Source organism: Bos indicus x Bos taurus, chromosome 17 (assembly GCF_003369695.1).
Source record: "Bos indicus x Bos taurus breed Angus x Brahman F1 hybrid chromosome 17, Bos_hybrid_MaternalHap_v2.0, whole genome shotgun sequence".
Classification (NCBI taxonomy): Eukaryota; Metazoa; Chordata; class Mammalia; order Artiodactyla; family Bovidae; genus Bos; species Bos indicus x Bos taurus.
In genome coordinates this window covers 7,257,610-7,271,915 of record NC_040092.1, presented here as the reverse complement: position 1 = coordinate 7,271,915, position 14,306 = coordinate 7,257,610, and the positions used below count along the sequence as shown (strand labels likewise).

The following is a 14,306-nucleotide window of genomic DNA, read 5'->3' as shown; positions in this document are numbered from 1 at the left end:
TAAGGCCCACTTGACTTCACATTCCAGGATGTCTGGCTCTAGGTCAGTGATCACACCATCGTGATTATCTGGGTTGTGAAGATCTATTTTGTACAGTTCTTCTGTGTATTTTTGCCATCTCTTCTTAATATCTTCTGCTTCTATTAGGTCCATACCATTTCTGTCCTTTATTGAGCCCATCTTTGCATGAAATGTTCCCTTGGTATCTCTGATTTTCTTGAAGAGATCCCTAGTCTTTCCCATTCTGTTGTTTTCCTCTATTTCTTTGCATTGATCGCTGAAGAAGGCTTTCTTATCTCTTCTTGCTGTTCTTTGGAACTCTGCATTCAGATGTTTATATCTTTCCTTTTCTCCTTTGCTTTTCGTGTCTCTTCTTTTCACAGCTATTTGTAAGGCCTCCCCAGACAGCCATTTTGCTTTTTTGCATTTCTTTTCCATGGGGATGGTCTTGATCCCTGTCTCCTATACAATGTCACGAACCTCATTCCGTAGTTCATCAGGCACTCTATGTATCAGATCTAGGCCCTTAAATCTATTTCTCACTTCCACTGTATAAATCATAAGGGATTTGATTTAGGTCATACCTGAATGGTCTAGTGGTTTTCCCTACTTTCTTCAATTTAAGTCTGAATTTGGCAATAAGGAGTTCATGATCTGAGCCACAGTCAGCTCCTGGTCTTGTTTTTGCTGACTGTATAGAGCTTCTCCGTCTTTGGCTGCAAAGAATATAATCAATCTGATTTTGGTGTTGCCCATCTGGTGATGTCCATGTATAGAGTCTTCTCTTGTGTTGTTGGAAGAGGGTGTTTGTTATGACCAGTGCATTTTCTTGGCAAAACTGTATTAGTCTTTGCCCTGCTTCATTCTGTATTCCAAGGCCAAAATTGCCTGTTACTTCAGGTGTTTCTTGACTTCCTACTTTTGCATTCCAGTCCCCTGTAATGAAAAGGACATCTTTTTTGGGTGTTAGTTCTAAAAGGTCTTGTAGGTCTTCATAGAAGCGTTCAACTTCAGCTTCTTCAGCATTACTGGTTGGGGCATAGACTTGGTTTACTGTGATATTGAATCGTTTGCCTTGAAAACGAACAGAGATCATTCTGTCGTTTTTGAGATTGCATCAAAGTACTGCATTTCAGACTCTTTTGTTGACCATGATGGCCACTCCATTTCTTCTGAGGGATTCCTGCCTGCAGTAGTAGATATAATGGTCATCTGAGTTAAATTCACCCATTCCAGACCATTTCAGTTCGCTGATTCCTAGAATGTCGACATTCACTCTTGCCATCTCTTGTTTGACCACTTCCAATTTGCCTTGGTTCATGGACCTGACATTCCAGGTTCCTATGCAATATTGCTCTTTACGGCATCGGACCTTGCTTCTATCACCAGTCACATCCAGAGCTGGGTATTCTTTTTGCTTTGGCTCCATCCATTCTTTCTGGACTTATTTCTCCACTGATCTCCAGTAGCATATTGGGCACCTACTGACCTGGGGAGTTTCTCTTTCAGTATCCTGTCATTTTTGCCTTTTCATACTGTTCATGGTAATAGTTACCTTAATATTTACGTATAACCCAGCACAGTTTTCCTCATATACTTTTAACCATCTCAAGATTGCTAATAATATTGAATGCAGTGCGGATGCTGTCAGCAGTTATAAACACGATGTAAATGCTATATAAATACAGTGTAAATGTGAATACAGTGTAAATAGTTGTCAGGGCACAGCAAATTCAACTTTTGCTTTTTGGAATGTTCTGGATATTTTTATCGTCCCCCCCTCCCCACCCCCAGTTTTTTTAATCCACACTTGGTGGAATTTTCAGTTGCAGAACCTGGGCATGTGGAAGGGCTCTTCATTTTGTGTGGCGTGCTGTGTTACTTGCCCATTTTGGAGTGTGTACTACGCACATGCCCCATATTGCCCTCCGCCATCTTTACAAGCCAACCCTAGCACCTTTCAGTGTCACTGCAAATGTTCCCTGGTGGAGCCTGAGACACTGCAGGCAGGATGGGGAAACAGTTGCGCTGCTTCTTAAAAAGTCACATGTAAAGTTAGCAGACAGCCCAGTAGTGCCGCCTCCTAGGAATCTCCCGAAGAAAAGTGGAAACACAGCGCACCAAGACCTACAGGCCTACTCAGAGCAGCGTAATTCGTCTTGCCCCAAAGTGGAAATAGCCCAAATGCCCATCAGCTGGCGAATGGATAAACAGGATGTGGCTTATCCATAAAAAGTGGAATGCTGATGTACACAACAATGCAGAAAAACCTTAAACACATGCAAAATGCAAGAAGCCACATGTAAAATACTGCATTCTCTAGGACTCCATCTATATCAGAAGTCTGGGGCCGAGGGTGGGAACAGCTAGTGACTGCACATAGGCATGAAGGGGCTTTAGGGGGCGATTCTGGTCACGTCGCCCAGGGTTGCAAAGTTTATCAGAAAGCATCTAAGTGTGCACTTACAATGAATGAAGCTTATGGCAGGCATAGAAGTTATACCTAGGTGAAGTGGGTTTTATTTTTAACAGTTTAATTTTTTATTACTGACACCTGGATCCGAGGCTGACAGGTTCTTTCCACTTTGGGTGTGCTGATTTACATTTCCCCCAGACATTTCTGTTTATACTATGGAAATAAATAAACCATTAAACTCTCTTTAGTAGGTGCTTATTGATGCTGTCCTTCTAGAAGCCTGACAATGGAATGGATAAAGTTGTTTTATTAATAAAATGTTCTTAAGCATCCTTTTCAGGGATTCATACTATTCCTTCGACTCAGATGTGTGCTAATTTATTTGGCTTCTCTAGTTACTGGAGGCTCAGTTGGTAAAGAATCCACCTGCAATGCAGGAGACCCTGGTTTGATTCCTGGGTCGGGAAGATCCGCTAGGGACGGGATAGGCTACCCACTCTAGTATTCTTGGGCTTACCTTGTGGCTTAGCTGGTGAAGAATCCACCTATAATGGGGAAAACCTGAGTTCAATCCCTGGGTTGGAAAGATCCCCTGGAGAAGGGAAAGGCTACCCATTCCAGTATTCTTGCCTGGAGAATTCCATGGACTGTATAGTCCATGGGGTCCCAAAGAGTTGGACACAACTGAGTAACTCTCACGTTTAGGATTTTTAGTCCTACAAGCAACACAGTGATGGTTTTTTTTCTGGTTGAGGATCACTTCCTCAATTTGTTTTCCGAAAGAGGACTTTCTAGGTCAAAAGCTGTGTATGTTTGTTAAGGTTTTGAAAATGATGCTAAAAATGCTTACTCTTTTTCTCAAAGCTCTCAGTCAGTTAAATAGCCAAGGTTTCCTGCGCTTTCCTCATTTTCACGGTCAAATTATATAGCCACTTACCCCTCACAAAAGAAACGCACACTTTTCTGTGATTTCAGAAATCTGGAGAGTGTGGAATAGTTACTAGAAGGGGTACGAGGGATTGTCGTGAGTTGGTAATGTTCTGTTTTTTAAATTGATATGATTTTATACAGTAAAATATTCTTAGTTGTACAGCTGAATGAATTTTTACACGTGATATACTAGTGTAACCAGCACTCTGTCCACCTAAATAAACCTAGGAGGAAATAATAATAATCAAAAAAGTTTATTTGGTATTAAAGAATTGCATTTTGAGATACACAGGTTCTGATTGCAAAGCAGTGTCCTGCTGGGGAGTAAAATTCAGGGACTTTTAAAGGCTTAAGGGGAGGTTTGCATTACAAAGAACTGTAATTGATGTTGGAGGCCAGAGCTGGCCTTCCTTAAGGTGACTGAGCACTCAGGCTGTCACTTTGAGGGAAGTCAGAGTTCCTCTCTGAGACAAACCTCAGGGATTCTTGCAGAGTCCTTGTAATACCTGCCATTTGCACCAGTTCCGAAGTTTTGTGGTTGCAGTTGGGGAGGACGTGTATGAGGTCCACCTCCTTAATGGCCTGCCAGCTCTGTTGTAAAACCCCTTGACATGAGTGACTCCATTTAACTTCACATTTCACAGCTCATGTCAAGATATAAGACATTTCCATTTTCCTAGAAAGTTCCCCTTGTGCTTCTTCCCAGCTGAACCCTAACAACTCCTCTCACCTCCATCGCTATAGATTAGATTTGCATGTTTGTTATTTTATTTATAATATTTATATATCTAGATAATATTTATATACCATGTTGTTGTTCAGTCCCTAAGTCCTGTCTGATTCTGACCCCCATGGACTGCAGCACGCCGGGCTTCCCTGTTCTTCACTGTCTCCCTGAGTTTGCTCAAACTCATGTCCATGGAGTCAGTGATGCCATCCAACCATCTCATCCTCTGTTGCCCCCTTGTCCTCCTGCCCTCAGTCTTTCCCAGTGAGTTGGCTTTTCACATCAGGTAGCCAAAGTATTGGAGCTTTATACTATAGTCATACATAAAATAATATTTCAAATTAAATTAAAATGTACTTTTAAAGAATTTTAATCAAAATTATTTTTATTTTATAATTTTAATTTATTTTTAATATTTTAAGTTGAAATTTAATATATTTTAAAATAACACCATGTTTTTATTTTAAAAGTTTAATAGTTTTGATCTGGTCACAGTGCTGGTTCTATCGTTGTGTTCTTTATGTGAGAGCCACTGAGCTATACATTTACAAGTACATACTTTTCTGGCTGTATACGTCAAGAGAAATTTAAAAGTGTGTGGTCAGGGTTGGCAAGAATTTCACGGCACTGTCCACTCCATAGCCAGCAGCTCTCTGCTGACCATATTCCTCCCAGATGTAAATGATAGTGAGTTGTGCCTGGCCTGGTCCCTGGCATCGGAGGGGGTGGGTCTGGGCGGTACCCACGAGCTAACCTGTCTCTCTTTTCTCTCCCTACTGTGTCTCCATGGGTCAGTCTCTGTGCATCACCTCATGCGCTGCCTGTGCCCATAAAGCTGCATTCCGTGCTGCCTGGCAGAGAGCTTCATCTCATCTCATCTCATCTCACCTCACGGTCCTGGCACTGCCTCAGCATGGCCATCTCATCACGCCTCGCCCTATGGGAGCAGAAGGAAAGTAGCACTCAGGGCTCGGGCCACAGCCTCAGGGGCCAGCCAGACCCTCCAAGGACGCATCCTAGCCCTGCTGTCTCAGGCTACTCCCTCCCACCTCAGGCAGAGGTTCTGACATCCAGAGCTCCCCTGGCGCATGTCCAGGCTCCCTTCCATCTTCCACCTCAGTTAGCCATGGCATCTCCAGCCTAGCCAGGCATTAGTGACCATGCCCTTGACTCCTCCCATGGCTGCTGGTATCTGTCCCTCAGGAGGTGATGGCAGGGGAATGAAGGTAGACCAGCTGTCCCAGCACCGTCCTCATGGCAGCTCTGATGAGCATGGGGCTTTGTGTGGGACAGTGTGGGTGGGGAAGCAGGGGCACCAGAGGCAGGGCTGCCAGCTGCCAGCTTCATGCCATGGGGATAGGTTTCTGAGGTCCCTGCCTTCTGTCACCCATGCAGAACTGGAAACAAGCTCTTCTTCCCGTTGATGGCTCTTTTCCCTGTTGTATTTGTTGTAAGAATCCATAAAGGGCTGCCTCTTTCTTTTATGCCTGTTATCTCCCCTGTTCCTCGCCCCCACCCTTGTGCACTGATTTGATGAATTGGAGGCTGAAGGGTGGAGTGGTTGAGAAGTGTCTCCTGGCTGCCTCTGCCCCTTGCTGATCTGACATGGCATAGACTGATGCTGGAGGGAGCGGAATGACACCTGCCCTAGAGCGTGCCTTTCACCCTCACAGTGCAGGTTTCAGTCCACGTGGAGAGGCGCAGAGGAAACGTGAGCCCAGCCTCCTGTGTCCCCGCTTCTCTCCTCCTGGGAGAGGCCTGCCTTATCTCTGGGCCTCTGCTCTGTCTCTTGGTGTTTCCTGTCTCCTTTAGGTTCCTCTTTATCAATGGGACTGCGGATGTCAAGTCTTTGCCAGCCTCTCAGGGAGGACCTTGATAAGGAGCTTATTTTAAACCAGTGTGTAGCTCTGCCATAGAATGCATAGAATGCTTGGAGGTTTTTTGTTTTTTGTTTTTTTTCTTTTTCCTTTAAACTCATGAGCAGTCACAGTGATGCTGGATAAAGACAAACCCCTGTGGATTACATCCAGTCCCAGGTCTCCATCTCTAAGGTGGCAAGTCTCAGCTGCAATCCAGGTCCACCCAGCTCTGGCTTCGACCGTGTTTCTGGGGTAAAATGCAAGCTTTCCAGCCCAGTGCTGGGGAGTCCCTGGCTGCCCAGGACCGTCAAGAAGTCAGGGCATGGGGTCAGTAGAATGGGCTATAGCCATAGGGCTGGATCCTTAGATGAACCGTGACTGCCAGCCCTGCCCTCCCTCACCATGCTCCTGGCATAGAAAGTGGTTAAGGTGGTGAATTACTTAATCTATTTACCACAAGCTGAGATGGGACCAGAGAGTATGGATGGTTCCCTGTGACCTGTCCCCTTCTGGAAACCGGAAAAGCTCCTTTTGAAGCAGGTCTTCCCAGAGATGGGGCTGTCCCACACCTAGGATGGGTACCAGTGGGCTCCACTGTGCGAATCCATACTATGAGGAAACTGGATCCAGGCGGAAATGGCACTGCCTGGAGCAGCCTCAAGGTTGAGCGTTCCATTTTCACCTGTTGTCCTGAGGCTTCCCAGGGCTTTGCCAGCTTCGCTGTGGCCTCTCATACATGGACTTGGTGTCCGCTTGGCCCCCTCCCCAGCTCCGTCCAAGACTCTTAAAGGACAGCTTGCTCCTGCTGGTTCATTCACTGAGCTCTCTCATTCCTTGCTTCTGCCAAACAGATTCGGGAAGAGGACAAGAGCCCTCCACCATCCTCGCCTCCTCCCCTTTTCTCTGTCATCCCAGGGGGCTTCATTAGGCAGCTGGTCCGAGAGACTGAGAAAGAGTCCAAGGAAGCTAGACTGAGGAAAGAGGCAGCTCTTGCCTCTCCGGAACGAGAGGTAAGTGGCTGCACTGGAAAAGGACCAGGTGACTGTCAGCACCCACCTTCCTGTCCCGTGAGCCTCCTCTTGAGTCACTTGCCAGCCTTTGTTCCTGCAGTCTCCTCATTGAGGAGTGTCCTAGCTTTAACATAATCTGTGGAACTCCTATACATTTGTCAAAACCCAGCTTAGATAGTACATCTCTAGAAAGCTCTCCCATTACCTTCCTCCTTCTGATTTCCACTTCACCCTCTTCGTGCCTGTCTTAATTTTGGTCCGCAGAGTAATTACTTGCTCATGTGACTTAATCGACTAGGAATTCCTTAAGAGCAACAACTATCTCATTCAACTCTGTATCTTGAGCAGCTCTCATAGAACTTGGCCCATGGTGAATGCTCAAAAATTTTTGTTGAGTGAATGAATGAATGGTATCAGTTAACGTATGATGGGGATCACTGACCACTACTTTTGCAGAAAGGGAAAACTAAATATTAGCTAAGGATGTATAGTTTGCTTTCAGTTAAGCAGGAAAGATGTTCCGCTGGTGTTCACCAGCTATTGCTGTATTGGTTGTTAACATACCAAAACCCTTCCATCCCAGGTGGTAAACGGCCATGGGCCCAAGTCCCCCAGGCGCCTTCCAGCGGCCATGCTTACCTGGGTCCCTTTCCCAAGTCCATCAGAATCGCCACAAGCCAGTAATCAAAGGGTTACTGCTGGGCGCAGGAGGGGACCTCAGGACCCTGCTTCGGATGGCCTCCCTTCTGACTGCTTGGTGTCCACTTGATCTGAACAGCACTGCTGGATGGAAGCAGTGAGTGGACGAGGTGCAGTCCCTGTGCTTTAAGGACTTGAAGGTTGATCCCAGTTGGTGTTCAGGGCCACTTCCCTCCTCCCCCAGCTCTTAGGACCAGGAAACCCTGGCAGGATGGTGAAGCTGGCACCAGGGACGCAGGCTTGGGTGGCAGTGCACCTGGAGCACGTCACAGTGTTAGCAGGAAGGGCCTCTCCTTGCGTCTCTGCTGTGCCCTCTTGAGGCGGAGTGGATGCTTCGGTGATGGGGCTGAGCGATCTGGTGGCCTCAGAGCCTGGAGTTGGCTTGAGCCCAACGGGCAGCCTGGCTCTGCCTCCCACACCCCTTCAGCTGTTGCTTGCCAGGCTGGTCCCCCATGTGCCTGCCCCTGTCCAGCCCCAATGACTGTGCTGCGTCAGGGAAGTCCTGTAGCCACTGAACTGCTGAAATACCCCTGCCACATCCTCGTGGGGGAAGGTGTCAGGGTAGAGACACTGTTCCTACACCTGCCTGACCAGGTGTAAGTAAGTGGGGGCCAAAGTCAACCCTCACAGGCTGCTGTTAATGGTCATAATGAGGGTCACTGTGTTCATTTCTCACTCGACAGGACTCAGTGCTCAGGGGCTCGCCTGATACCCTGTATAACACAGGGGTAGATGGGAGTATACCCACTTATCAGAGGTGGCAACTGAGGTTCAGAGAGGCTAAAGCACTTACTTGCTCAAGGTCATGAGGCCACATGGGGGCAGACAGAGCCAGAGGCTGTGTGTCTTCTGCTCTGGCAAGCTGCCTGGGAAAGGGCCAGTCTGGGGAGTGAGATGGCTGGTGTGGCGGCCACAGTGGCCTGGCGAAGAAAGGGTTCCAGGTAAGCCGTGTGAGCGTTGCTGTGTGCAGGTTAAGAAGCAGAGCTGAGCAGAGGGGACAGGCTGTCACTGCAGGGTGCGGAAGGTGCCTCTGAGCAGGATGGACAGGCCTCAGACCACAACAGGTGTCTGGACCATGGGCCAAGACATTCCTGGGCCTGGAGCAGGGCAGGACATGTTCCTGTGAGGCAGCAGGCTCCAGCTTGCTCCTGCCAGTTTAATTTTCCTGCTCTATCACTAAATAACTCTGGCCCCTCTCCCCTCACCCAGCACTGCTGGTTTTATTTGGTCCTCATAGAGTCCTTGCAGGGAGTCATTAGCATCCATCACCATTTTGCAGGAATGGAAATGAGGCTCTGGGAAGTGACCTGGTTTTCCGAAGGCCACCCAGTCATTGAGGGGCAGGGAGAGACAGGAATAATATCCAACAGGAAGAAAACAAATGTCAGAGACCCAGGTTCCAGCTCTAGCTCCACCACTCTGTGTGCTCCAGGCTGGATCCCATCCACTCTCTCAGCTTTAGTTTGCCCATCTGTAAAATGGTTGTGCTGTGAACTTCCTCTTGGCCCCCATGATTCTAGATGTGTTGCTTCCCCCTTAGACTAGGAAGCTGCAGGTGGGATCTGAGGGCCTTGGTGACCAAGAAAATTCACAGGAGGGGAATGCACAGCATGGAGGGGAGGAGGCCAGGATGGGTTATCTTGTTAGGCGCATCCCTGCATTACTGTCTCCTCTGTGGGGGTTTGGTTTTAAAAATAAAGTACTGACTCACTTTTCAAAACAGTGCAGACAGTGCTGAGATTTGCCAGGTACAGCCAATCCCTTTCCAAGATGTGACCTGTTTGGCCCCAGAAGGTCAGACTGAGCCACCAGGCCATGGGGTCTCAGCCTCCTGTTGCATATTGCAGTCTCCTAGGGGCCCACCACCCAGACCAGCTGCATCAGATCCTCTGGGATTGGAACCAAAGGGTCAGAATGTTTTTTAAAAGCTCCCAGGAGACTCCAGTGAGTCCCAGAAAGACAAGCAAGGTTGTTAAGGCTCAGCAGTCAAGGGCACTGTCTTTACACTCAGAGAGGCCTGTGTGACTTTTTGTTCCGGGTTTGTCTCTTGGGCCACCTAACATCTTTGTGTTTGCTCCCTTATCTGTGGAATGGGGAGAGGTTCAGACCTGCTTCACTGGCTTCTTTACTGGGTAAGTCAGATATTGCAGGATGGCCATGTAGGGTCCTCCTCAAGGTTGATAGTAACACTGGTCATTATTGTTATGTGTATTACTGTTGTTATTTTACAAAGATGAGGACTGAGACTGTGCTCTGGAGGCGACACCAGTCAGAGCTAGAATGGGATGCAGAATGTGGTCCTGCTGCAAACTTGCATGAGCACACAGAGCTCTGGGGCTTCAGGGTCCATGAGGCCGTTTTTCTGATCCAGGTCTTCAGGCACAGACTTGCTGAGGAGGGGCATTTGAGCTGGGTATAGAAGGATGAGTTGCACATGGATGAGTGGAGACGGGCAGGGGTGTTCCAGGCAGCAGGCCCAATGTGAACAAAAGCATAGAAGCTGGACAGTGTCAGCTGTGGCTGAAACGTGCAGTGAGCAGGGACAGTGAGACCAGACGGCAGAGGGGTGGGGGGTTCCTCTTCAACAGCTTCGAATGGCAGATGGCTGTACTGAATGGCTTTCCTGGAGACTGGGCAACTGCTAAAATCTTTGACCGGGTTTTAAATGACTGGCAGCAAACTGATGGGGTACCAGCTCAGTGGCTGTGGCAGTGCCCAGGTGAGAGAGAGTAGATCTGGGTTTGGGAGAGGAGACTCAGATGTGCAGGTGGACTCAGCACAATCCTGGGCCTGGTGTGGGTGCACAAGGAGGGTGAGAGACCCAGATTCCCAAGCGCAGGTGTGCGGGAGGCTGGTTCTAGCAGGGTCCACGGTGGCAGACACAAACCAAGGCAGGTGTGTGGCCAGGCCTCAGGGTAGAACTGCCCCTGCCAGGTCCTCCTGCAGAGGCCACTCTGGCCCTGGAGCTGTTCTGGTCACAGCCAGGCTGGCTGGAGGTTGGTGGGATGGGCAGGGCTGGTGTCACTGGGCAGTAGAAAGATGTAGGGGAGGAACAGGTAGTGGAGACCCCTGGGTGTCGGGTACCCAGGTGTCTCAGCCAACCGAGAGTGGAGGACCTTGGGGCCAAAGCAGGACCCTCACCTGGTGCAGAAGGACCAGTAGCAGCAGCTCGTTTCGTTCAGTTCTCTGAAATTCCCACATCTTGGCATGCAGAAAATCTGGAGGGTCACATGGTATCTGCCTGCACTGAGAGGAAACCAGTTCTCAGAGGGGATAGGTGATGTCATCCAAGGTCACTCAGCTGGAGAGCTTCAAAGCCAAGACTAGGACAGGTCCTCTGATGACAGGCTCCACGTCCTTTCCCATCCCTCCCTGGCCCGATAGGAAGAACCGGGTGTAAATAGTAGAGCCATGGCCCCAGCATCAGGGACAGCAGCAACAGTGGCTCCTGTTGCTGAGGACGTGCTGGGTGCTGGGCTCGGTTTCCACGTGTTACCGTGAAGCCGCCCACCCTGAGAGGCCATTATGGTTCTCATTTTATTGGTAAGGAAACTGGCTCAGGGAGGGAAAGTAATTTACCCACGGCCACACGGCTAGCTAGTGGCAGAGTTTGGAGTGAATTTGGGTCTGTTGGGCTCCAAAGTCCACTTTCCTTTCATAATGTCACTTGGCCTTCAAGTTCTGAGCCAAGGTCTAGGATGTAGGATTTTGAGGTTTGGCTCATTGCCCCTAGGTGCTTGAGGGTATGTGAGGGAATGAATGGCTGGGTGATTAAAGAAGTGAATGAATGAATGAATGAGTGAATGACAAAGCTGTCTGGTCAGCACACAGCTGAGAACGGTTGTGGTGTCTCTTCTAGATCCCAGAGGTTTCCACTGGCCAGCCCAGCACTGGCACCAAGCCTGGGAGCCAGAACGCCAAGTCAGGCTCTCCCCTGAGTGCAGACATTCTGGGCAGGAAGGGTGAGGAGGCTGGGACCATGGACCCTGTGCTGATGACCATCAATGGCGAGAAGCCCCAAGAATCAGGCCCCAGTGGGACACCTGCCAAAAAAAGCCTGCCCTTCAAGAGAGGGGTGAGGAGGGGTGACGTGTTGTTGATGGTGGCCAAGCTGGACCCGGACTCAGCCAGGCCAGAGCAGAGGACCCAGCCCCGCGATGCCCCTACTTCCAGGACCCCATCCCCAGCCACGGATCCTGGAGGGGGAAAAAAGGGGGACACCCCAGGGACTCCTCGTGGCCCCCAGGCCAGCACCACAGATGCACCTCCGAAGGCTGAGAAGACTCAGACTGGGGGCCCTGGGGACCCAGGAACTGTGCTGCCGACGAAACGGGAGCAGGATCGAGGCACAGTGGGAAAAGGGGGCAAGGCCCCCCAGACCAACAAGGTGAAAAAGGCGGAGCTCCAGGGCAAAGAGGGGCTGGGTGATGGGGGTCAACCAGGGACAGCGGAGAAGGGGGCAGGGGATTCCCCAAACAAGGGGGCAAAGGGGAGTCTCTCCAAGGATGTAGCAGGTGAAGGGAAGTGGGCTGGGGCCCAAGCCCCGGTGAGAAGGTGGGGAGGTTCCCTGGGCAGAAGGGGCAAGTGGGACCGTCCCCAGCGTGAGAAGGACAAAGAAGGTGTGCTCCTGAGCAAGGCAGACCAGATGGAGGAACCTCAGGCCAGGGCAGAGAAGGCTGGCAAAGCGCCGGGGAAGGCGGGGGAGGCTCCCAGAGCCATGGACAAGGCAGGTGAGCCTCAGAGCAGGACTGGGAAGGCAGGGGAGCCCCGGGGCAAGATGGAAAAGACGGGGCCACCTCAGAGCGCCTCTGGAGAGGCGGGTAAAGCCGGGGGTGAGGCAGAGAAGGATGATAAAGCCCCCAAGGAAGTGGATGCACGTGGGGTTACCCCGACAACAGCTGGTAAGGAGGACCAGCCTGAGAGCAGAGGACAGAAAGCAGAGGAGGCCCGCCCCGGAGCCGGGTCCCTGGAGCTGGAGCCGGGAGGACCTGGGCAGCCTGCTCTGGACGGCCACGAGGAGAAGTCTCAGAGGCCGACGGAGAGCCAGGAAGGGAGAGGAGGAGGCCAGAGCGGAGTCTCGGGGCAGGTGAGGGGGCTGCAGGGGGCGGGGAGGCGCAGGCCAGAGAAGGGGGACAGGAAAGGCTTGTCCCTGGGGGTGGACAAGGCGGGGACCGGAGATGGACAGGAGTGGAGGGGTGGCCAGCCCAGAGGAGGGACCAGGCACGTCCCCCTCGACACACAGGGGTCGGGAGGCCCCACAGGGGAATCTGACCTGTCCAGAGGTGAGATTCTCCACAGAGTGAGGCAGTGTCCCAGCCATGAGAGATGTCCCCTTGCCACTGAGCTTACAAAGTCCCAAGATAATTCTTTGAGCTGTGTAAATGGCAGATTGCTTAAAATGCAGATTCCCAGGCCCCACCCTGGAGCTTCCGTTTCCGAAAGCTAGGGTGGGGCCGTGGCCTCTGCATTTAAATAAGGACCCCCACTTGCACCGGGGGATTCTGATTTAGCTGGTCCTGGGCATACTATGAGAAATGCCCATGTAAGAGGTCTGCCCCTCACACGGGGGTGGGGGAGGGTGCATCCCCTTGTGCTAATTTATGTGACCTTTGCCCCCAGGCTCCTGAAGACAGATGGTATGAGGCAGAGAAGGTCTGGCTGGTTCAGAAGGATGGATTCACTCTTGGTAATTAGGGGTGTTAGCACATCTGGGGTCTGAGTCCCCCTCTCACCCCCGCAGTGCTGGTCGCTGTGTGTGCCAGGTCCTGATCACAATTTGGGGACTGAGGGGAAGGGCGGGGTTGGGGCAGCCAGGACTAGGATGCAGAGACATGGCTTTGGAGTGGGACTAGTTGGGTGTCATTTCACTCTCAGCAGATGATCTGTTGGGTGCTATTTTCAAAGGCGTTTGTGCCTTGGTAATTAATTATTTAGCTAATTCATGAAAGCAACAAGCATTATTTGGCTTCTGCAGTGTTGTGTCTGGAACCTAGTGCAGGTGGATCCCATCTCATGAACCCACCTTGTTGATTACTTGTGGCTGGTGACTGGACTCTACTGAGAGGTGATTCTCAGTCCGTTCAGAACACGGCTGGGAGGAGTGATTGATTAGTGATGTCTGGAGGGCTCTTGCGGGAGGAGTGGCAGCCCATATGCCATTATTTGCCGTCCCGAGTCTAGGTATGTGGTGGACAGTGCGCCCAGCCGTCTGGCTGCCAACTCTGTGCCTGTGCCATCTGATAGAAGCCCCAGATGAATCAGACCCAGCCTGTCAGACCCAAATCTCCATGGGTTTGGGGTCACAATTCAGCACCCTCCCTGTAAATAGGCCCCCAAGGAAGAGGATGACGCCCATTTCCCCTGTCCCAGGCCCTGTCTCCTGCTCCTGGCCTGACTTGGCAGCTCACAACCTCTCTCTTCTCATCTTTTTCCTTTCCCTCCACCTGTCTCACCTCCATCTTCTTTCCTCCCCTCTTTCCCTGCTGTCCCCAACCCCCCTTGCTGTACCCCTCCACCCCTGGGGTGTCTTCCAGCAACGGTGCTGAAGCCAGACGAGGGAACAGCAGACCTGCCAGCAGGAAGGGTGCGACTGTGCGTTGACGCCGACGGTAGCGTCACCGAGGTGGACGAGGAGCACGTCCACCGGGTGAGCCCCGCCCGCCCTG

The 14,306-nt window shown here is 50.8% G+C and overlaps 1 protein-coding gene across 4 annotated transcripts in view; it reads left to right on the top strand.

Moving 5' to 3' along the window:
- The window catches only part of MYO18B (myosin XVIIIB), a 232,385-nt gene that overhangs the window by 10,661 nt on the left and 207,418 nt on the right, over positions 1-14,306 (top strand). For 3 of the 4 annotated variants that reach the window (XM_027566456.1, XM_027566457.1, XM_027566458.1), the window contains 5 exons: positions 4,869-5,025; positions 6,784-6,942; positions 11,501-12,727; positions 13,261-13,327; positions 14,175-14,287. In XM_027566456.1, coding sequence (XP_027422257.1) covers positions 4,987-5,025; positions 6,784-6,942; positions 11,501-12,727; positions 13,261-13,327; positions 14,175-14,287 — 1,605 coding nt within the window. In that variant the 5' untranslated portion in view covers positions 4,869-4,986. The remainder of the gene's footprint in view (positions 1-4,868; positions 5,026-6,783; positions 6,943-11,500; positions 12,728-13,260; positions 13,328-14,174; positions 14,288-14,306) is intronic. The other variant, XM_027566459.1, reaches the window with a different exon arrangement.